The sequence below is a fragment of the Sitophilus oryzae genome, unplaced genomic scaffold, assembly GCF_002938485.1.
Source record: "Sitophilus oryzae breed Bouriz unplaced genomic scaffold, Soryzae_2.0 scaffold_734_pilon_pilon, whole genome shotgun sequence".
Lineage (NCBI taxonomy): Eukaryota > Metazoa > Arthropoda > Insecta > Coleoptera > Curculionidae > Sitophilus > Sitophilus oryzae.
In genome coordinates, this window is record NW_022147345.1 from 811690 (window position 1) to 830835 (window position 19146).

A 19146-nucleotide genomic window follows, 5' to 3' on the forward strand; every position below is an offset into this window, starting at 1 on the left:
AGGGGTCTTTTACCAACAACAAACCTGAAAAAAACGTACCAATTTTTTTCAAGTCTAGTTTCTATATGTTTATTATGACTTTCAAAAAAACGCTTACATTCGCGCAAGGTTATATATACAAAATATCATAGAGTGAACCTTCTAGTATACTGTTACATGTAAATTTCATCCACCTAGATCCGAACCTGGAAGAAAAAAATAAATTTATTCGGCAATAATTACGTTTTCTATTGATTCGACCGTAGTTTGGTGACATGAAAAAGATAGCAGTACTATTTGTTTCCCTTTACGGTTGGTATTATATGCTTTCAAGCATTCATATGCCTTTGATTCATGGTGCAGATATCTGTGAACGTTTTCAATTTATACCCATCGGCAAAATGTCCGAAGAAGCATCTGAATCAAGAAACAAAGAATTTCGATCGTTCCGCCAAAAAAAAATTCCAGGAAGAGGGTCGTAAGGAAACTATTGAAGATATATTGCACAACTTATTGATATATTCAGATCCTCTACTTTCACATCTGCGACCAAAGCACTCTAAAAATAAAAAAGTAGACTTGTTTCCGGAAGCGAAAGAGCTCTTGTATATAGATGGAGAAGAAATTGAGAATGATTTTTAAGCATGTTTTATTTAAGTGCCTTACATATTATGTTATTTTGGAATAATATACACCCCACATAAATTATCGCATCACTTATTAATATGGAAAACTGCAAAGTACTCTTAAATTCTCTTGGTTAACAATAATCTCAAAAGTTATTTGCATTAATAGCAACTTGTTAAGGAATGGAAAGTATATCATAACTCAGGCAGACCTTAGATTTAAGTTTTTCACATAAGAATGTTTGAAGCGTTTCAAGAATAAATACTACGAAAAATATAAGTGTTGCGAAATTTTTTGTGAAGTGTGTAATATGGTTTCCTTTGTTGAAGTTGAATACGTTTTTTTCGCATATTATCGTATTATTTAATACTGTTAAAAGATATTTGCCACTTGTGTCGTTCTCTTTGAGTTTTGTAGTCTTATCTAATTTATCCCTGATTATTTGAATATTTAGGAATGTTGATTGAGTTTTGACATAGGTATTAGCGGGAGATAAATGATTGTTCGACAGTAATTTGATAACGTTTTTGGTCCATAAGAGCTATAAACTCTTCGTAAATAAAAAAATTTACCTGTAAAGTCCTTTTATAAAACTTCGTATTTTTTTTTGCCCTTCCATTACGCCTTTTTTTACTCTTTTCGCCCTGTAGCAAAAATTCCTAGTCGTATTATTTAATTTCTGTCAAAAAATTTCAGCAAGAGTAGTGATAACTGAAGAAAAATGCCAATGTCCCACTATTTTAGTTTTTGTTACACTGTGAGACGTCTTAAAATACTTTCTCGAAACCGTTGCTAGCTCTTAGACTGAGAGTGCTATTTGTGTTTCCATTTATTTGTCAAATAAAACCCACCAATATTTTTTATTATTACGTCCAATGTCATTTAAAGTTATTGGCTATAAACTGTTGTTTTAATGCAATTATATCATAAGCTAATATAGTGCCTGTATATAAAAGAAATCACATGTTATTTTAATGGCAATCAATATTATACATCTAAGCGTTTTTGCATGTGCCTGAATGTTATACAAATATTAAGAAAACAGTAGTTACATTTCCAAGTTTGCCAAAAAATACAAGTGTAAAAACAAGCCTAAATATTAATAATATCTATACCTTTATGGTAAGTTCATTTCTTGAAAAGACTTCTGGCTTTGTCGCCACTAGAATAAATTCTACAAAATTCCTACCGTGACATGACCTTAACCATGCCTTGACAAACTGACACACGAGTTAGAGAAAAAAAAAAGTGGTAAGGGTCGCGCAAACACCACAAAACATTTATTTGATTTAATGCTAAGAAAAATATTATAATAAACTTGATACTGTACCAGGGTACCAACATCCTCTGGTTGTGTGCTAGGAAGTAAATTTTTATGCATATATTTTCATCGATAGGTTTATAGCTTCTGAATAACGGTCTAGGTAACGTATTTAGCTCATTTGCTAGTTCAGAATTAGAATTATTACAGTTAAACAACTCGCATTTTCATTGGAGGACATCATCATATTTATTTCAAACCAATAATCAACGAGAATATTCGTCTAATTATTTAACAAAATTACTGTAAACCACTACAAATACGAAATGTTGGTTAGGTCCAAAAAATTTTATCTTCTTAAATAAATTTAAGCTTTAACATTATTAGGCATTTGCATAATAGTGTGTATTTTAGGTAGTATTCCACAAAATTTGCAGGTTATCGAGGAAACATAAAATGTACATATTACAGAAATAATTGAAAATAATAAATAATAGTTATTCTGTGAAAATAACATTTATATTAAAACAGCATTATGTGCCACTTTTTAAAACACGTCCTTCAAATTCTCCAATTTAATAGCTGTTAATAAGAAGTTTCATTGAAATGAAACTTCTTATTTTGCAGATTTGCCTTTTGTAATGGCAAAAAACTCAGAAGTCTTTTCAAGAAGCCTAAATGTTAATACAACTTAATAGAGACATTTACGCAATCTCTTTATTTCGGAAAAAATATTAGAATATTTTACTTATTTTTTTTATTTACTTTTTAATAAACACAAAGATAATATACAGGGTTGTTCACCACATACGACACGGAGTATTGTAGCTAAACGATTAGATTTTTACAAATTGTAAGTTTTGGGTTCGTTGAAGGACTATTAGAGCTACAATTTAAAATATTTTTACAAAATACTAATTAATTACAAGATGTCCCAAATAAGTAAAAATATTATAGTTGTTTTTTTTTAAATGGAAGTCCCTGTATATTATTCTATTTTTAGATTCTACGATTAAAATAAAGGTAAATTTGATTAAGGTTTATCATACTTAAACCTTACCGTTTTTGAAATATTTTCAATTTTATGAAATTGCAGTAAAAATTTTAAGGTTTTATTTCTCCAAGAGTATCAAAGTTTTTGATACTAAATATTTACTGAAGATTATTTATTGATCAGATATTGTGTTGCAATGATAAAAATTTTACTTACCTTATACAGAGTATACAAAAATGTATAATAAATAATTACTAGCTTTAAACGGCAATAACTTGTTTACCAAACCAAACCAAACACCCTATATATTTTACGTAAATCAGATCTACAATGCAATTATTTATCAAATTGTACTGTACCATTTTTTACCCATCTTTTCAAGTTCTCGTAGAAAATGCATTTTCTTATAATTTAGACCTCATTTATCACTATACCCATGGAATATTGACATTTTAGATTATTTTTAAAAATGTAACAAATTTTCATAGAGTACAAATACTAATATTATATTATAATTATATATTCCATTAAAAAATTTAAAAAAACTGTTTAAATATTTTTTGTTAGAGGACCAATTAATATGATCCTAGTATTCAAACTACATTAATTGACTGTTTACGTTGATTAATAATAATTGCTCCAAATACTAAAAACTGAATTTTGTGTGTGTATTAGACAGTGTGGTAAAAAGTAATACCTTATAAATTTTATCTCATTTTTTGACGAATGCTTCTTATTTATAAAAACAGAGACTTTCATTTTCATAACTTATTATTATTTTGATTTCTGAGCCAAATCTACATTTATTTAGAATACTTTATTACCTAATTAAAACAATTTAAAAGTATGTAATTAACTAATTTTTGGTCGGAAATAACGGTAGTATATTTAATTGGTATACCCTTTTACAAAGATTTAAATAGTTGTTTTTGTACACCAATGGGCTTGCAATATTTACCACCTGTATATTTTGTACATATATGTTGCTTTAAAAAAATCTGAAATGTCAATATTCCATGGGTATTATAAATGAGGTGTATCACTAATATAATAGTATCACTAATATAATAGTATCACTAATATAATAGTATCACTATCTGATAAATGAGGTCTAAATTATAAGAAAATGCATTTTCTACGAATGGATAAAGATAGGTAAAAAATGGTATAATAAAATTTGATAGACAATTAAATTGTGCATATGATTCACGTAAAATATACAGGGTGTTCTATTTAAATTAAATAAGTCATTGGCCCTTTAGAGCTAGTAATTATTTAATATAAATTTTTGGACACTCTGTATAAGGTAGTAAAATTTTTATCATTGCAACACAATATCTGATCAATAAATAAACTTCAGTAAATATTTAGTATTAAAAACTTTGATACCCTTGGAGAAATGAAGCCTTAAAATTTTTAATGTAATTTCATAAAATTGAAAATATTTCAAAAATGGTAGGGTTTAAGTGTTATAAACCCTAATGAAATTTACCTTTATTTTAATCGTAGAATCCAAAAATAGAATAATATACAGGATGTTCCCTTTAAAAAAATAGAACTATAATATTTTTTACTTATTTGGGACACTCTGTATCTTGTAAAAATATTTTTAAATTGTAGCTCTAATAGTCCTTCAACGAACTCAAAACTTGCAATTTGTAAAAATCTAATCGTTTAGCTACAATACTCCGTGTCGTATGTGGAGAACAACCCTGTATATTATGCGTTTTACAATGGTTAATAATATTCACATTAATGCTCAACAATGAAGTTATGTTTGACTTTAAATTGTTATGCTGTACATAAAATAAATGTTAATTGTTATTACTGTTATTAATAAAGCTTTTCTTATTTTGCGGCTAGTATTATTACTTCAGATGGAATTAAAAAAGAAAACATCCCACATTATAAAGCCCCGTTTTCAGAACTTCGTATTGTCGAGCGACACGTCAGAAGAACCAATGAGATTTGCACAAAATTCAAAATTGACAGCTGTTTGAATTTTGTACCAATCTCATTATTCTCAATCTCATATTGACAATACAAAGTTCTGAAAACGGGGCTTAAAGCCCGGTTCTCAGAACGACACTTAAAACGACCAATGGGAGCTGTACTGAATTTAAAATTGACAGCTGTTTGAATTTTGTACAAATCTCATTGGTTCTTTTGACGTGTCGCTGTTCCGAGAACGGGGCTTTATAGTATATTATTTTATTAGGAGTAAAACACGATATTTTTGTGGCGAGGCTGTACCAGGTGGCCAACTAAAAGAATGGACGCCGGCTGTATCTCAGAAGCTACTTATCGTATAACCACAAATTACCTATAACAGATGCGAAAGAAAGCGACTGCATCGGAAACCGCTCGGCAAACCCCACACGCCTATTGAGTGGTGTAAATACACCAGTCGTTTAGTCCGGAAACCTATGCTGTGTCGTATTCGTTTGCTGGAATGACATAGTGCGTGGTTATATGTTTCTTTTTAAAAACGGGTGTAGGATTTTTGTTGAACTTTTGAACTGTTAATTCTAAGTTTTGGTAATTTGTATATCTTATTTAAAATGGGATACAAATGTGTTTATTTATAAGGAAAAAAAAGATATTTATAGTATAAAAAATTAATTTATTTAACAAAATTTAATTAAAAATGTGACAAAATAGTACCTTTCTATTGGTTCTATCGGACTTTTTTCGACTATATAAATCTTTATTTGTAAACTTTAATACATCAAATATTTTCAATCTAATAAATCATTTAATGATGTAAATAAGAGGAAATTTCTCACATGGGTGGTCAAATTCTATAGTTTTCATTATATCAAACAGTCTCTGAGAAATGTTTTCAACTCAAAATGCCTTTAATTATGTTTGACTACATCAATTAAAAGGGTCTTCAAATACATCAATGTGATATTTGTCTAAAATTTGCAAAAGAATCCGAATCTCTGGATAACTCGAAATTATTTATCCATTTAAAAGCCTTTGATCATGAAAGTGGAAAAATTTGTTCATTTTATTTACTGGAAATTGAAAAATTATTTATATTAAATTTTGATGAGTTTTGCACTGAAGAAAACATTCAGAGGCTGTTTGATATAATGAAAACTATAGAATTTGACCACCCATGTGAGAAATTTCCTCTTATTTACATCATTAAATTAGATTGAAAATATTTTATGCATTAAAGTTTACAAAAAATAAAGATTTATATAGTCGAAAAAAGTCCGATAGAACTAATAGAAAAGTAACTATTTTGTCACATCTTTAATTAAATTTTGTTAAATAAATTAATTTTTTATACTATAAATATCTTTTTTTTCCTAATCTCCTACGAACTAATATGACGAGCAATCTATTAAATTACTGTGAGATTATATGCCTCGATAACATATTGGTGCAGATTATTTTCACCCAAACTATACATTGATGCGGATTGTCTATGAACTCTTTCTAAGGTCACAGAAACCTGAACGCGTAATTCGGTGTTCTTTCGCATCTGTTCTAGTTAATTTGTGGTATAACTTTGGGAAAAAAAACTAATAAGTAAATCGACCAAGAGAAATTGCTGGAAATTATTTTCAACTTCGAAAAATGTCCGCTAGGGGGCGTTTCTCTGATAGCAAATCAGAAATCAGGGTTTTTCTCAAAAATATTCAGGTGAACAGGTATTTTAAATATTACTATTATAATCATCGAGAAATTTGTATTTTTTTTATATAGAGTATTTTGCTCTATCTCATAAAATAAAGTGGTGGGGGAAAGTTAAACTTGCTTTTATTAAAATAAGGATAACTCTGGTTTAGGTTAACCAATTTAAACAAACCAGGCCTCGATTAAAAGAGTTTTTCTTCCTTAATGATCTCCAGTATAAATTTTGTTCCAATAAAAAATTTCGTGGTAGCTAGAAGGCGCTGTTTGACATCGTAACAGAGATTGCGCTTTTGCATAAAAAATTTAAATAGGAGGATATATTTCTCTTTGCACAGTTAAATAGAGCACAAAATTTCCAAAATATCAGCGCAAACCGCAACTTTCTATCTTCTCTCTAACCGGAGATATTAAGAGAACAAATCATGTTAGGCTGCCGCTTAGGATTATATGGTCTAAAAATTAGAGTAGTAGGCTAGGAACCAAAAAGAGGTAAATTGGTTAAATAAAAGCAAGTTTAACCTTCCCCCACCACTTTATTTTATGAGATAGAGCAAAATACTCTATATCAAAAAAAATACAAATTTCTCGATGATTACAATAGTAATATTTAAAATATCTGTCCACCTGCATAATTTTGAGAAAAAACCTGTTTTCTGATTAGCTATCAAAGAAATGCCCCCTAGCGGACATTTTTTGAACTTGAAAATAATTTCCAGAGATTTCTCTTGGTCGATTTACCTATTAGAATTTTCTTCACAAAGTTATACGATAAGTATATTCTGAGATACAGCCGGCGTCCATTCTTAGTTGGCCACCCGGTACGTTACAGGTAAAATGTACTTTTTTACTCCGAATAGAACATGATTTTTTTTGAACGTCGCAAATAATATTTTAAACAACTTCAAACGTCGCAAATATAAAAAGGATAATGGTGTGGATCCGGTGGCTGACCTCGAAACGAGTTTTTGCTGCATATAGTCACAGACCCTACGCATGCGCACATCTTCGATGTTGCCAGTTTGCAAGTTATTTTGGAATTATTTTCAGTAGAAAACAAATATGTGCTTTTCAGTGTTTTTTGTCAATATATACCGTGTGATCAAAAAAACGGCGTCCAGTTGGCTGGGAAATGACAATTGAGGACATTTTCCATATAAAATGACAGCGATCTTCATTTCATAATCATCGCTGACGCTATTTTTTTTCAATCATAGTACGCGGTATATTTATATTATTATTTTAATATTTCGCACTACACGTGAACGCTTATTATGTATTTTCATAGTCAATAAAATTAAATAGAAATAAAACTCTAGATTCCTATAATTAATCTAATTGCTCTAGATTATTATGCTACGTTTAAAAAGGGCTTTATTAAAAATTCGTGAAATTAAAAGGGATATGTGTCCAAGTTTTTTCTTTTTTTTAATTTTTAAATGCTGTAGCTCCATGTCATGTTCATAATAGTTTTTTTTAATATTCCATCAAAACTACGGAGAGGCCTTAAAAGGCCTTTTAGCCTCCGTAATTAAACTTGTAGAATCAGCTTCAGCAACATTAACGCAGTTACCTTGTTTAATTCTGCTTATACATATATTGCATTAATTTTTCTGCTACCTTAAGATTTCTCTATTCTTACACCTAATTTATGTGATTTTCTTAGCATATATGATTTATAAACCATATTTTTCCTAATGGAAGGATGGAATAGGATATGCAAAATTAAGATATTTTAACATTTATTTACCAGACAAAGCATAATATAGTATTAAGATTAAGACATAACAAATATTATAAGAAAGATCTTAATATAAATCACAAACTAACTAAAGTCTTAATTTGGTCTTGTATAAACACAGGTATAAAACTAATAAGATCAAAACTCAACCTTCACCATATTGTCAAGATTTGGTATTATAGGAAACAAGAAATTATAGTAAATTAAGAACAGAATATCAAAGTGCACGATATTAAATACTGTAATGTATTCTACGACACAAACCATCTCCCTTCTAAAGAGAAAAGGATAAAACATAAAGCTTATTTTAGTCTTATCAACACACTCTTCGATAAAATATAAATATGTCTAAAATTGCTATTAATCCACTAACTTGATATTTTTAAGAAATTATGATACACACATTATAATCAAAGTATATTATATTAGTAAACATTAAGGTAAAATGTTACCTCCTATCTCCCATTGACGTGTATTGTTCTATAAGACTCGTCATGGTAGTACATGGGTAGTACTTCAATATATCAATACATATAATTAAAACAATTGTTGCCTCTAAATAACTAGAAATTAAATAACTTGAAAGAAATAAAATAATTCTAATAAGTTTAAAACCATTAAGAAAAAATCCGTAAATGATAATTTTTAATTCTAATGTAAATATATAAATAAATGTTATTACTATTACAATTTTATATTTTCATAATACTTTCATTTCACAATCTTCATTATCTTTCTTACTTTAATTTTGGGTATCAAGATAAATCTGAAATTATAAAATTAATTATAGAATTTGTATTATTATTGATTAACACTCAAAAAAAAAATTTCAACTGCAAATAATTCGAAAATAAACTGCAATTTGGCAACATCGACGATGTGCGCTTGCGTAGTATCGATGATCAAATGCAGGAAATATGAGCTTCAAGGTCAGCCACCGGATCCACACCTATGATCCACACCTTTACCTATAAAAAGTAATACCCTTGATTATGTATAATATACATAATCAAGACATATAAACAAGGGTAATACCTTGTAAGTTGTAAGTAATTATACAGGATGAGTCTTAAATAAGTGCAAATATTTTTAGGGGTATTATATTTTGACCCCAGAAACACGATTGTGAAGTTTTTTCGCGAATTTTTTTTTTAAATTAAAAAAAAACAAAGTTATTAGCAAAATTATAATAATACGAAAATGTAAGCCCTTAATTACCTTATTTTTCTAACACGGGCTAGCCCTCTTGATTATGAACATTCTGACAAAAAATAAGATAGAAATGATTAGATTATTCTAAAATCGACAATATACCAGAATATCATAATACCAAATCTATTAATATCTAATAATTAAGATATCAATGACAGTTAATAAGAAACGACGCCTCAGTGAAGTCATTGTAGACTTTGGAAAAAAGTTGCCTTTGACGTAATAGTATAAACGTCAAAGAGTTATTGAATCAACATTTTGATAGTCTTAGCAGCGTTTTTTCTCTGTTGAAGAAAGGCATTTTTAGAGAAATGCAACCAAAAGATAAAAAAAGGCTGATGAGACTATCAAAATGTTGATATAATAATATTTTGATGTTTAAACTATCCGTTTAAAAGCAACTTCTTTCCAAAGCCTACCATGAATTCACTGAGGTGTCGTTTCTTGTCCACCGTCATTGGTATCTTAATTATTAGATATTAATACACCTAGCATTATGGTTTTCTGGTTCATTGTCGATATTTTGAATAAAATAATCTTTTTTTATATTATTTTTTATTAGAGTGGTCATCATCAGGGCCGGCGGAAAGGAAATATTGAGACCGGGCGAGTACACTATGGAGCGCCCCCCATAAAAAACGAAATTTGGTACAAGCGTAATAATAAACGTAATATTTGGTATCTTAGTATATGACATAAATTAGGATTGATTGACGTATTCAGTTGTTTTTGGCCACTTCCTGTTTTACCGGAAATTACTACAAATTAAAACAACTTATCTACATATGTGTCAAATGAATCGTCAAACAGAACTGTGAAGGATCCCCACCCTAGAGTCCTTTTTTCGCCCACCATGCATGAATACATGGATAGCATTATACTCCTTCCTTAATATTTCTATTCAGAGCTTTTCTATCGTAGCAGAAATATACCGAGGATGCCATTTAAAAATCAAAAGTTGTAGTAATTTCCGGTAAAACAGGAAGCGATCAAAAACAATTGAATACGTCAATTAATCCCTTTTAATCCTAATTTATGTCGTATACTAACAAAATAATATACCAAATCTCGTTTTCTCATCTAAAAAAATAACCAAGTTATAGGGGCGAGCCACTTTTGATCAATTATTTCATGCAGAATCAGTATATGATCAGATACAGTTTTGTCGACTTAGAATAACGATCATCCAGTGTTTGAGAAGCATATTCCTTTGTCTTGCTCTAGTGAGAAAATGTTACGATTCTGCTACCATTTTTTGTGTATTACTACATAACACGGGTGATCTGACAAATGCTCCTATCTGCCGTTTTTTTCAAAATTGAGATTATTTTAGCATAATATTCTATGAGTCATTATGCACGTATTGACAAAAGGTAATATCTAAAAATAAAAAATTTACGGCACAATTTAAAGAAAAGAAAACCTCCTATCTGAAACCAGCTGTTATTCTGGTCACACAAACTCCTATCTACTTATTTTGGTTAAAAAGCAAAAGTTCCTATCTATAATCAGGTGATATTAAGAAGCAATTTCTCCTATCTTCATAACTTTGCGTTAAAAACCAGCGAGTCGTGACAGGCTTCTTGTGCTTGTTCGATTTTTTAGTTATATTTTGAACTAAAATTAAGGTGATTTACTATATATTTACTATAGTATATACCATAAAACTATGAAAGCAAATTATCCTATCTTACTTTTACCACAAGCAAACCGTCCTATCCTTTATAATCCTAAAATGCAAATAATCCTATGTGCCATTTTATTAAAAGCAAAAAATCCTATCTGATTTAATAAACAAGTTTACAGTTTAATCGCTTCCAAATAAATAGTATTTAATAGAAAACATAAATTATAATGTATTTTCAATAGCCCAGCCTTCTAAGTCGTTCCGTTTTTGAAAATACCGTTTTTATTGCCTCCTGTAAAGTTACTGTTTCAGTAGATAGGAACATTTGCCAGATCACCCGCGATAATAAGATTGATATATTTTCCCACTGCTGTTAATAAATTAATTAAATGCATGAGGCACTTATAAGCTTTTATTGATATTAAGGATATCGGGATCCTCTTCAGCTTCTTGCGAATGTATATTTGCCTCATATAATTTTTAAGGCAAATCAGCCATTAATAACAAATAAAGGGTGTGAACAGTTGACAAAGTGCGATTTTGAGCGGTCAGTCTAAAACTGCCAACCCAAAACAGTTTGTTTAGAGAAAATTTATAAAAACAAGAATTATAAAAAGAAGGGTTATTTACAAAAAGTTGATATCTTTTGAGTTATAAGTATAATACCACGACCAAATATTTTAAAATATTTTACTTGCTGCCGTGGCGCCCCTCGCATACGGCGCCCTGGGCGGCCGCCCGGGGCGCCCGGCTCTTCCGCCGGCCCTGGTCATCATCAAAAGGGCTAGTGATACCGTGTTAGAAAAATAAGGTAATTAAGGGCTTATATTTTGGTATTTATTATAATTTTACTAATAACTTTGGTTTGAAAAAAGATGTCAAGATGCGGTTTTCGCTGACTTGTTAAGCTTTTATTACTCTTTATTATCAGCTAAAATTGCATATACTATTACATTTAATTTTTTTGAAAAAACGCGCAATATTTGTTAAATTTAAGACAACGCCCCCTAGTATCTACGTTCAAAAGCTTATTATTATTATTTATATGCTACAATATAGAGTAAGAAATGCTCTTTTAAACGAGCCCTCGCTTGTTAGATTCCGATCATCCAGTCCGGAGTTATTAATATTTAAATAAAAACAGATCTAACCTCCCACCACCACTATATTTTAGCAGATAGTAGAAAATGGTTCTAACAAAAAAGATCCAAAATTTACTGAAGATTATGAAGCTATTATTTATAGTACATCGTATCTAGGCAAAATTTCTTAAAAATTCCATTTTGTTATTTTCCATAGTAGTTACGCCCTCTAGCAGCCATCCTACAAACTTGAAAATAATTTCCAGCAATTTCTCATGGTCTCATTAGTTATAAATATTTTTTTTCCGCAAGATCTACGACTAATACACCCTGTACAAATTGTCCAATTTTTGTGTGTTTTATATAGTGTTTCTCGTTTATGAGCAGCGGTGCAAAGATACGTTTTTCACAGTTGCTACTTTCTTAAGAAACTGAAGATGGTTCGATCGCAACCAACACATATTTGATGGCGCTGTTAAAAAATAAATAAAAATAAATTAAATATTTTCTAAAAATACTTAAATCTTTTAAAAGATCTTTGAAAACTTTCGTAAAATGACTTAAGTCATTAAAAAAATTACCTAAGTCTTTATTAATGACTTAAAAAAAATTAAATCTTTTAATAACTTAAATCTTTTTTTAATGGCTTAAATCTTTTTCTATTTCGGAATAAAGACTTAAATCATAAGTCATTTTGAAAAAGACTTAAATTTTAAGTCTTAAGTTAGCTTTCGATATATGACTTAAAATCAAATGATTTAAGTCATTAAAATGATTTAAGTCAAAAAAAGACTTAAATTTAAGTCGGAGCGAAACGTCGCATAAAAAATGTTTTTCATTATTCAATTATTATAAAACATCATACCCAAGAAAGAAAAGAAAAACTATATGGATTTAAAATAACTATTAACAAAATATTACAGTTGGGGGGATAGAACCTTTGGTGTTACACAGTAAAATAAAACACTAAATCACCTCAATACACCAAAACACTTACTTTTACACTGGACGCGCGTTTCGCTAACCATGTTAGCATTATCAGCAGATGATTTGAATATTTGAACTGAAGTATTTTGGTGTATTGTGGTGATTTAGTGTTTTATTTTGCTATTAAAAAAGGTTTAATAATAATGACAATTAAAAAAACAAAAGTAAGTTAAATTGTTCTTCTATACAATCTTTATTTATTTATCCTTAATTTTGCTGAAATTTAACCTTTTTAAGCAATACTTGTATTCGAAAAAAAAATAGTTTTCGCTTTTTACCATCTTAAAATATTGAAACTACAGCGCTTTCAGATGGAGTGGACCGTCCGCGACGGACCGTCCGTCGTGTTTTTTCAAGATAGCCGTCCGACGAACTCCGTCGGACGGAGCATACGCGCCCATGTGAAAATGCTCATATAAACTCATGGTACTTGTTCAAAGTAGCGGACGCTCCGTCGCGGACGCTCCGCTCCATCTGAAAGCGCTGTTAGTTGAAATAATTTTTTATTATACACAAACACATATACCGGGTGCGTCTCAAAAGTGGCTCACCCCTATTATAACTTTTTAATTTTTTCAGATAAAACAACGATATTTGGTACTTTAGTATATGACATAAATTGGGATTAATTGACGTATTCACTTCCGGTTTCACCGGAAATGACTACAACTTTTGATTTTTAAATGGCACCCTCGGTATTTTTTTACTTTATTCGACAGAAAATGACACTTTGAATCGAATCACATTTTTTACATGGTCACTCAAAAACAAATAGTATTTTAAATTTCAATCTAGGCTGTGTTAACTATTTTAATTAACACTAATTTTTAATCAGGGAGTCTTGGAAAAATAGATTTGATTGTCTAATGTCTTTAGTGTCTTGTCCTGGCCGGTTAAAAGATGCCGCAATCGTATTTTTAATCATATCTCAATTTTTTCAAATGGAACGAGGGTGGCTCATTAGCATATTTGGAAAAAAAAATTTACAAATAATTTGACACCACACACTATATATTTTGAGTCAAATTGTCGTTATGAACCGCATGTTACAAGTTCAAATAAACCATATTATGCGAAAATGTCAAAAGTTGACATATGATATATCATTCGATTCAGGGTGTCATTTTCTATCGAATAAAGTAAAAAAATACCGAGGGTACCATTTAAAAATCAAAAGTTGTAGTCATATCCGGTGAAACCGAAAGTGGCCAAAGTGGTGTGGGGTGAGCCACCTTTGAGACATCACTCAGCAAAAACAACACTGAACAATAGGCTGCTATAGGTAGGAATAATCTCTATTTCTAAGGAAAATTAGATAAATAATTTTAAAAAAATATCTACATAGTTCATTATCTAATAATTATAATACATTAAGCACACCAAAACTAAAATAAATATAGTATGTCCAGTAAAACCGTCCTCTAATGCACTTAATACATGAAAAAAATATAAAATTATTTGTAAACAAGCTGAAATCTGCTGGATACAACAAGGATACAACACGATGACGCGCAATATGGCGGCTAATGTCAAGTTACGAGGCAACAGTCAACCTAAGGACCAATTCTGTAAAAATATACAAATAGCATAGGCTAGACAGGAAATGTCTTGCTAAGGAGCTTACAGAATCTCACTGCTGTTTAATTTAATAACCTTGAGAATGACATATCATCCCGTGTAGTCTTCAAATAAAAGTGGTATCTCATAATACCCATAGTTACCCTAATATGTGACATATTTTTGTACTTTTGTGCTTAGGCATAAAAGTGCTTTACTTTTAAGCCTAGGCGTTAAAATGAATGCCATTATGACATTTAACAAAAATTATTTTTTTTTATGCTTTAATTCTGAATCATTAGGATATTGTGGTTCATTTCTTTTAGCCCAAAAATCAAGAGGAAGTTTTTCTAATATGTTGTAATAAAAACAATGTAGAGCAGTATCATTAAATGCTTCATAAAGTTCAGAACTATTTTCAATACCAAACTCTGTCACGTAAGGATCTATTCTTAAAATATACTCAGCAAATATCTGAAGATCTCTATGTCTATTATCTTCTATCACTTTACATATACTGTTACTTAACACTATACAGGAATGCAAATTAAGTCCCCAATTACTCCACAAGAGATTGTTTAAAAGTTCCTTAGGGCAATGGGGTAAATAAAATAATGTAGGTGTATTGTCTGGCACTATATATTTACCTTCGAGATTTGTGGTCTCAGTTTTAATCCCAAAATGATTCAACACAAATCTGTCATTATCGTTAAAAGTAGGATCGTAAGCATATACTTCTTTTAAATCGTAGTAAAATTCTTTCAAACATAAAAGTAAAGCTAATTGATATTTAGGTACAGTAAGTTCAGATATTCTTCCTAATCCGAGACAAATTATTTTAGAAACTTGAGGATATGGGTACCTTCCCATCTCGGGGTACATCAGGCGTTCCTCTCCTTCCATGTCCAATCTATGCCTTAATATGTGCTCCAGAGATTTCCATTCGCGTGATTTAGAAATTATCGTTTGGTGGTAGCCGTAGAAGCCCATTCTACAGCAAAGGATTTAATTATTATATTCTGAAAAATAACTAAATTGCTGTAAGAATTACCTGATATTCCATTTTTGTTCTGTTGGGTGTCCTTCTAAATGACTGGTATTATTAAGACTCACTAGTCCATTTGATATATGAGTAGATTTGCCTTTTCTTTTGTAAGAAACTTTTGTAAACAAATTTTCTGGGTTAGAATCTAAGTTAGAATTACTCTTGGAACCACTCGACATTTTCAAGATTTCCTCGACGTTAAAAACTCGTATCTATTCGCCGTTTTTAGTGAAGTTGTGGGTGACGTTATTATTCTGATTCTGAATATGAAAATAATCACAGAAAATAATGCATCTGATAATGCTAGAAAAACGCAAGAATATAATGCAAAATTGCAAATGACAACATTGACAACTAACAACTTATTTATTTACCACAGCTGACCACATCAGATCAAGGCAGTGTTGCCAACTTCTCAATATTGATTTACCCTAAAGGTGGCTACACACACTACTGCAAGCTTGACAAGCATGCATGAACAATCTTTTTGTACAAGCATGCATAATTTCCTTCGCCGCCACACTGTACATGCATGCTTGAACAAGCTTCAGTTTATGCCGCGAAAAATAAGAAGGAATCCCGAAGGCATTTATCTTTACCGATAAAGATGCCGTTATTAGCATCCTTATCGGCTTGGCTGTCAATTAATCTATACTTATTAAGTAAAATTTTGTATGCTGTATCCTTCTTCACCCTATCATGATATTCTGGTGATTTAATTCGCCAAAGACACGGCCGATTTTCGTATGCGCGAATAAAATCTTCCAATAATCCTCGATTGCTCCTTTTCAGATCGCTAGACATGATGGCGACGCGACGTACAGTTCATTTGCTTAGATTAACAATAAATGTCATTTACGATCACGGACTGAACTAATTGTTTGTACAAGCTGAATACATGTGGTACACAGGTACCGTTTCGCTTGCGCAAACTTGATTCAAATTCAATCAATCATCAAGCGGCTTGCACAATTAAAATGCTTGCGCAAATTTTCCCCACAGACGCTACAGTTTGCTTGTACAAAAAGATTGTTCATGCATGCTTGTCAAGCTTGCAGTAGTGCGTGTAACCACCTTAAGGATTTACCATACCGCGTAGCTCAAATTACCGTACATGGCTCCTTTTTACCGTACATTTTTACAAAAAGTGTTTACAAATTAATAATAATTAATAAATATATAAACATTTATAAACATCTGTTAACTAGTTACGCCAATGGATTCTACGTGAAAATGTCTACTGGGCCCAGTTTTCACCTTTTCGATAAGTTATGAGATAACCGAGATTGTAGTCTTTGACCGAGATATGAAGGGGGTCGAATAATGCAACATTTTCAATTTCGCCCTGTATTTCAGGAACTAAGAGGGCTAGGACAAATCTGTGCGTAGAATCTTTAGTTTCTTAAAAAAATAGCACAGTGATGTGAACACAGATGTGAAAACCGCATCTTTGTATCTTAGACAAGAAGTGTACATTGAAAGAGTATTTTGCTGGTCCAAATTTATTAGTACATACCTGTGTACAGGTTGTCCCACTAAGAATAGATCTCGGCTGTATCTCGGAAAGTATTAGCCGTATAGGGGCTGCGGAAATAAATATTTATAACTAAAGTGGCTATGGGAAATTGCTGGAAATTATTTTCAAGTTTGTAGAACGACCGCTAGGGGGCGCAACTGCAACAAAAAATAAAAAAACTGAGTTTTTACACAATTTTGTCTAGATGAGGTGTACTATAAGTAATAGCTTCAAAATCTTCAGTAAATTTTGAATATTTTTTGTTAAAGCCATTTTCCCCTATCTACCAAAATAAAGTGGTGGGGGAAGGTTAGATCTGTTTTTATTTAAATATTTATAACTCTGGACTGGATGATCGGAATCCAACAAGCGAGGGCTCGTTTAAAAGAGCGTTTCTTACTCTATATTATACCATATAAACAATAATAATTGCGCGTTTTTTCTAAAAAATTAAATGCAATGGTATATGTAATTTTAGCTCATAATAAAGAGTAGTAAAAGCTTAAAAAGTCAGCAAAAACCGCATCTTGATATCTTCTTTTGAACCGAAGATATTAGCAAAATTATAATAAATACCAAAAAATAAGCCCTTAATTACTTTATTTTTACAACACGGTATCAGTAGCCCTCTTAATTATGCCCATTCTAACAAAAAATAAGATAGAAACAGTTAGTTTATTTTAAAATCGACGAAATATCAGAATACCATAATACCAGAGGTATTAATATCTAATAATTAAGATATTAATAACAGTGAACAAGAAACGATGATTCAGTGAAGTCATGGTAGGCTTTGGAAAAAAGTTGCTTTTGACGTAATAGTATAAACGTCAAATTGTTATTAGATCAACATTTTGACAGTCTTATCAGCGTTTTTTATCTTTTAATTGCTTTTTCAAAATGACCTTTATTATTTGAAATAGTTGAAGTTATTATGGCATTTTGAAAAAGCAATTAAAAGATAAAAAACGCTGATAAGACTGTCAAAATATTGATCTAATAACAATTTGACGTTTATACTATTACGTCAAAAGCAACTTTTTTTCCAAAGCCTACCATGACTTCACTGAATCATCGTTTCTTCTTCACTGTTATTAATATCTTAATTATTAGATATTCTGGTATTTCGTCGATTTTAAAATAATTTAACTGATTCTATCTTATTTTTTTGTTAGAATGGGCATAATTAAAAGGGCTACTGATGCCGTGTTGTAAAAATAAGGTAATTAAGGCGTATGTTTTGGTATTTATTATAATTTTGCTAATATCTTCGGTTTGAAAGAAAATATCAAATTGCGGTTTTCGCTGACTTTTCAAGCTTTTACTACTCTTTACTGTCAGCTAAAATTACATATACTATTGCATTTAATTTTTTAGAAAAAAAACGCGCAATGTTTGTTAAATTGTAAGACAACGCCCCCTAGCGTCTACGTTCAAAAGCTTATTATTACTGTTTATATTGTACAATATAGAGTAAGAAACGCTCTTTTAAACGAGCCTTCGATTGTTGGATTCCGATTATCCAGTCCAGAGGTATTAATATTTAAATAAAAACAGATCTAACCTTCCCCCACCACTTTATTTTGGTTGATAGGGGAAAATGGCTTTAACAAAAAATATTCAAAATTTACTGAAGATTATAAAGATATTACCTATATATATATATACCTTATCTAGTCAAAATTGTGTAAAAACTCCATTTTCTTATTTTTTGTTGCAGTTGCGCCCCCTAGCGGTCGTTTTACAAACTTGAAAATAATTTCCAGCAATTTGTCATAGCCCCTTTAGTTATAAATATTTTTTCCGCAAGCCATACGATTAATACTTTCCGAGATAAAGCCGAGAGCTATTCTTAGTGGGACACCCGGTA

The 19146-nt window shown here is 30.5% G+C and overlaps 1 protein-coding gene across 1 annotated transcript; it reads right to left on the reverse strand.

Annotated features, from left to right (window-relative positions):
• Nucleotides 1-14238: 14238 nt before the first annotated feature.
• LOC115888380 (SRR1-like protein) lies at nt 14239-16100 on the reverse strand. Its single transcript, XM_030908100.1, has 2 exons — nt 15767-16100; nt 14239-15706 (listed from the first exon to the last, which is right to left on the reverse strand). Exons 1-2 carry the CDS (start codon nt 15937-15939, stop codon nt 14983-14985), a joined length of 897 nt encoding a protein of 298 aa, XP_030763960.1. The 5' UTR covers nt 15940-16100; the 3' UTR covers nt 14239-14982.
• Between the last annotated feature and the right edge of the window lie 3046 nt (nt 16101-19146).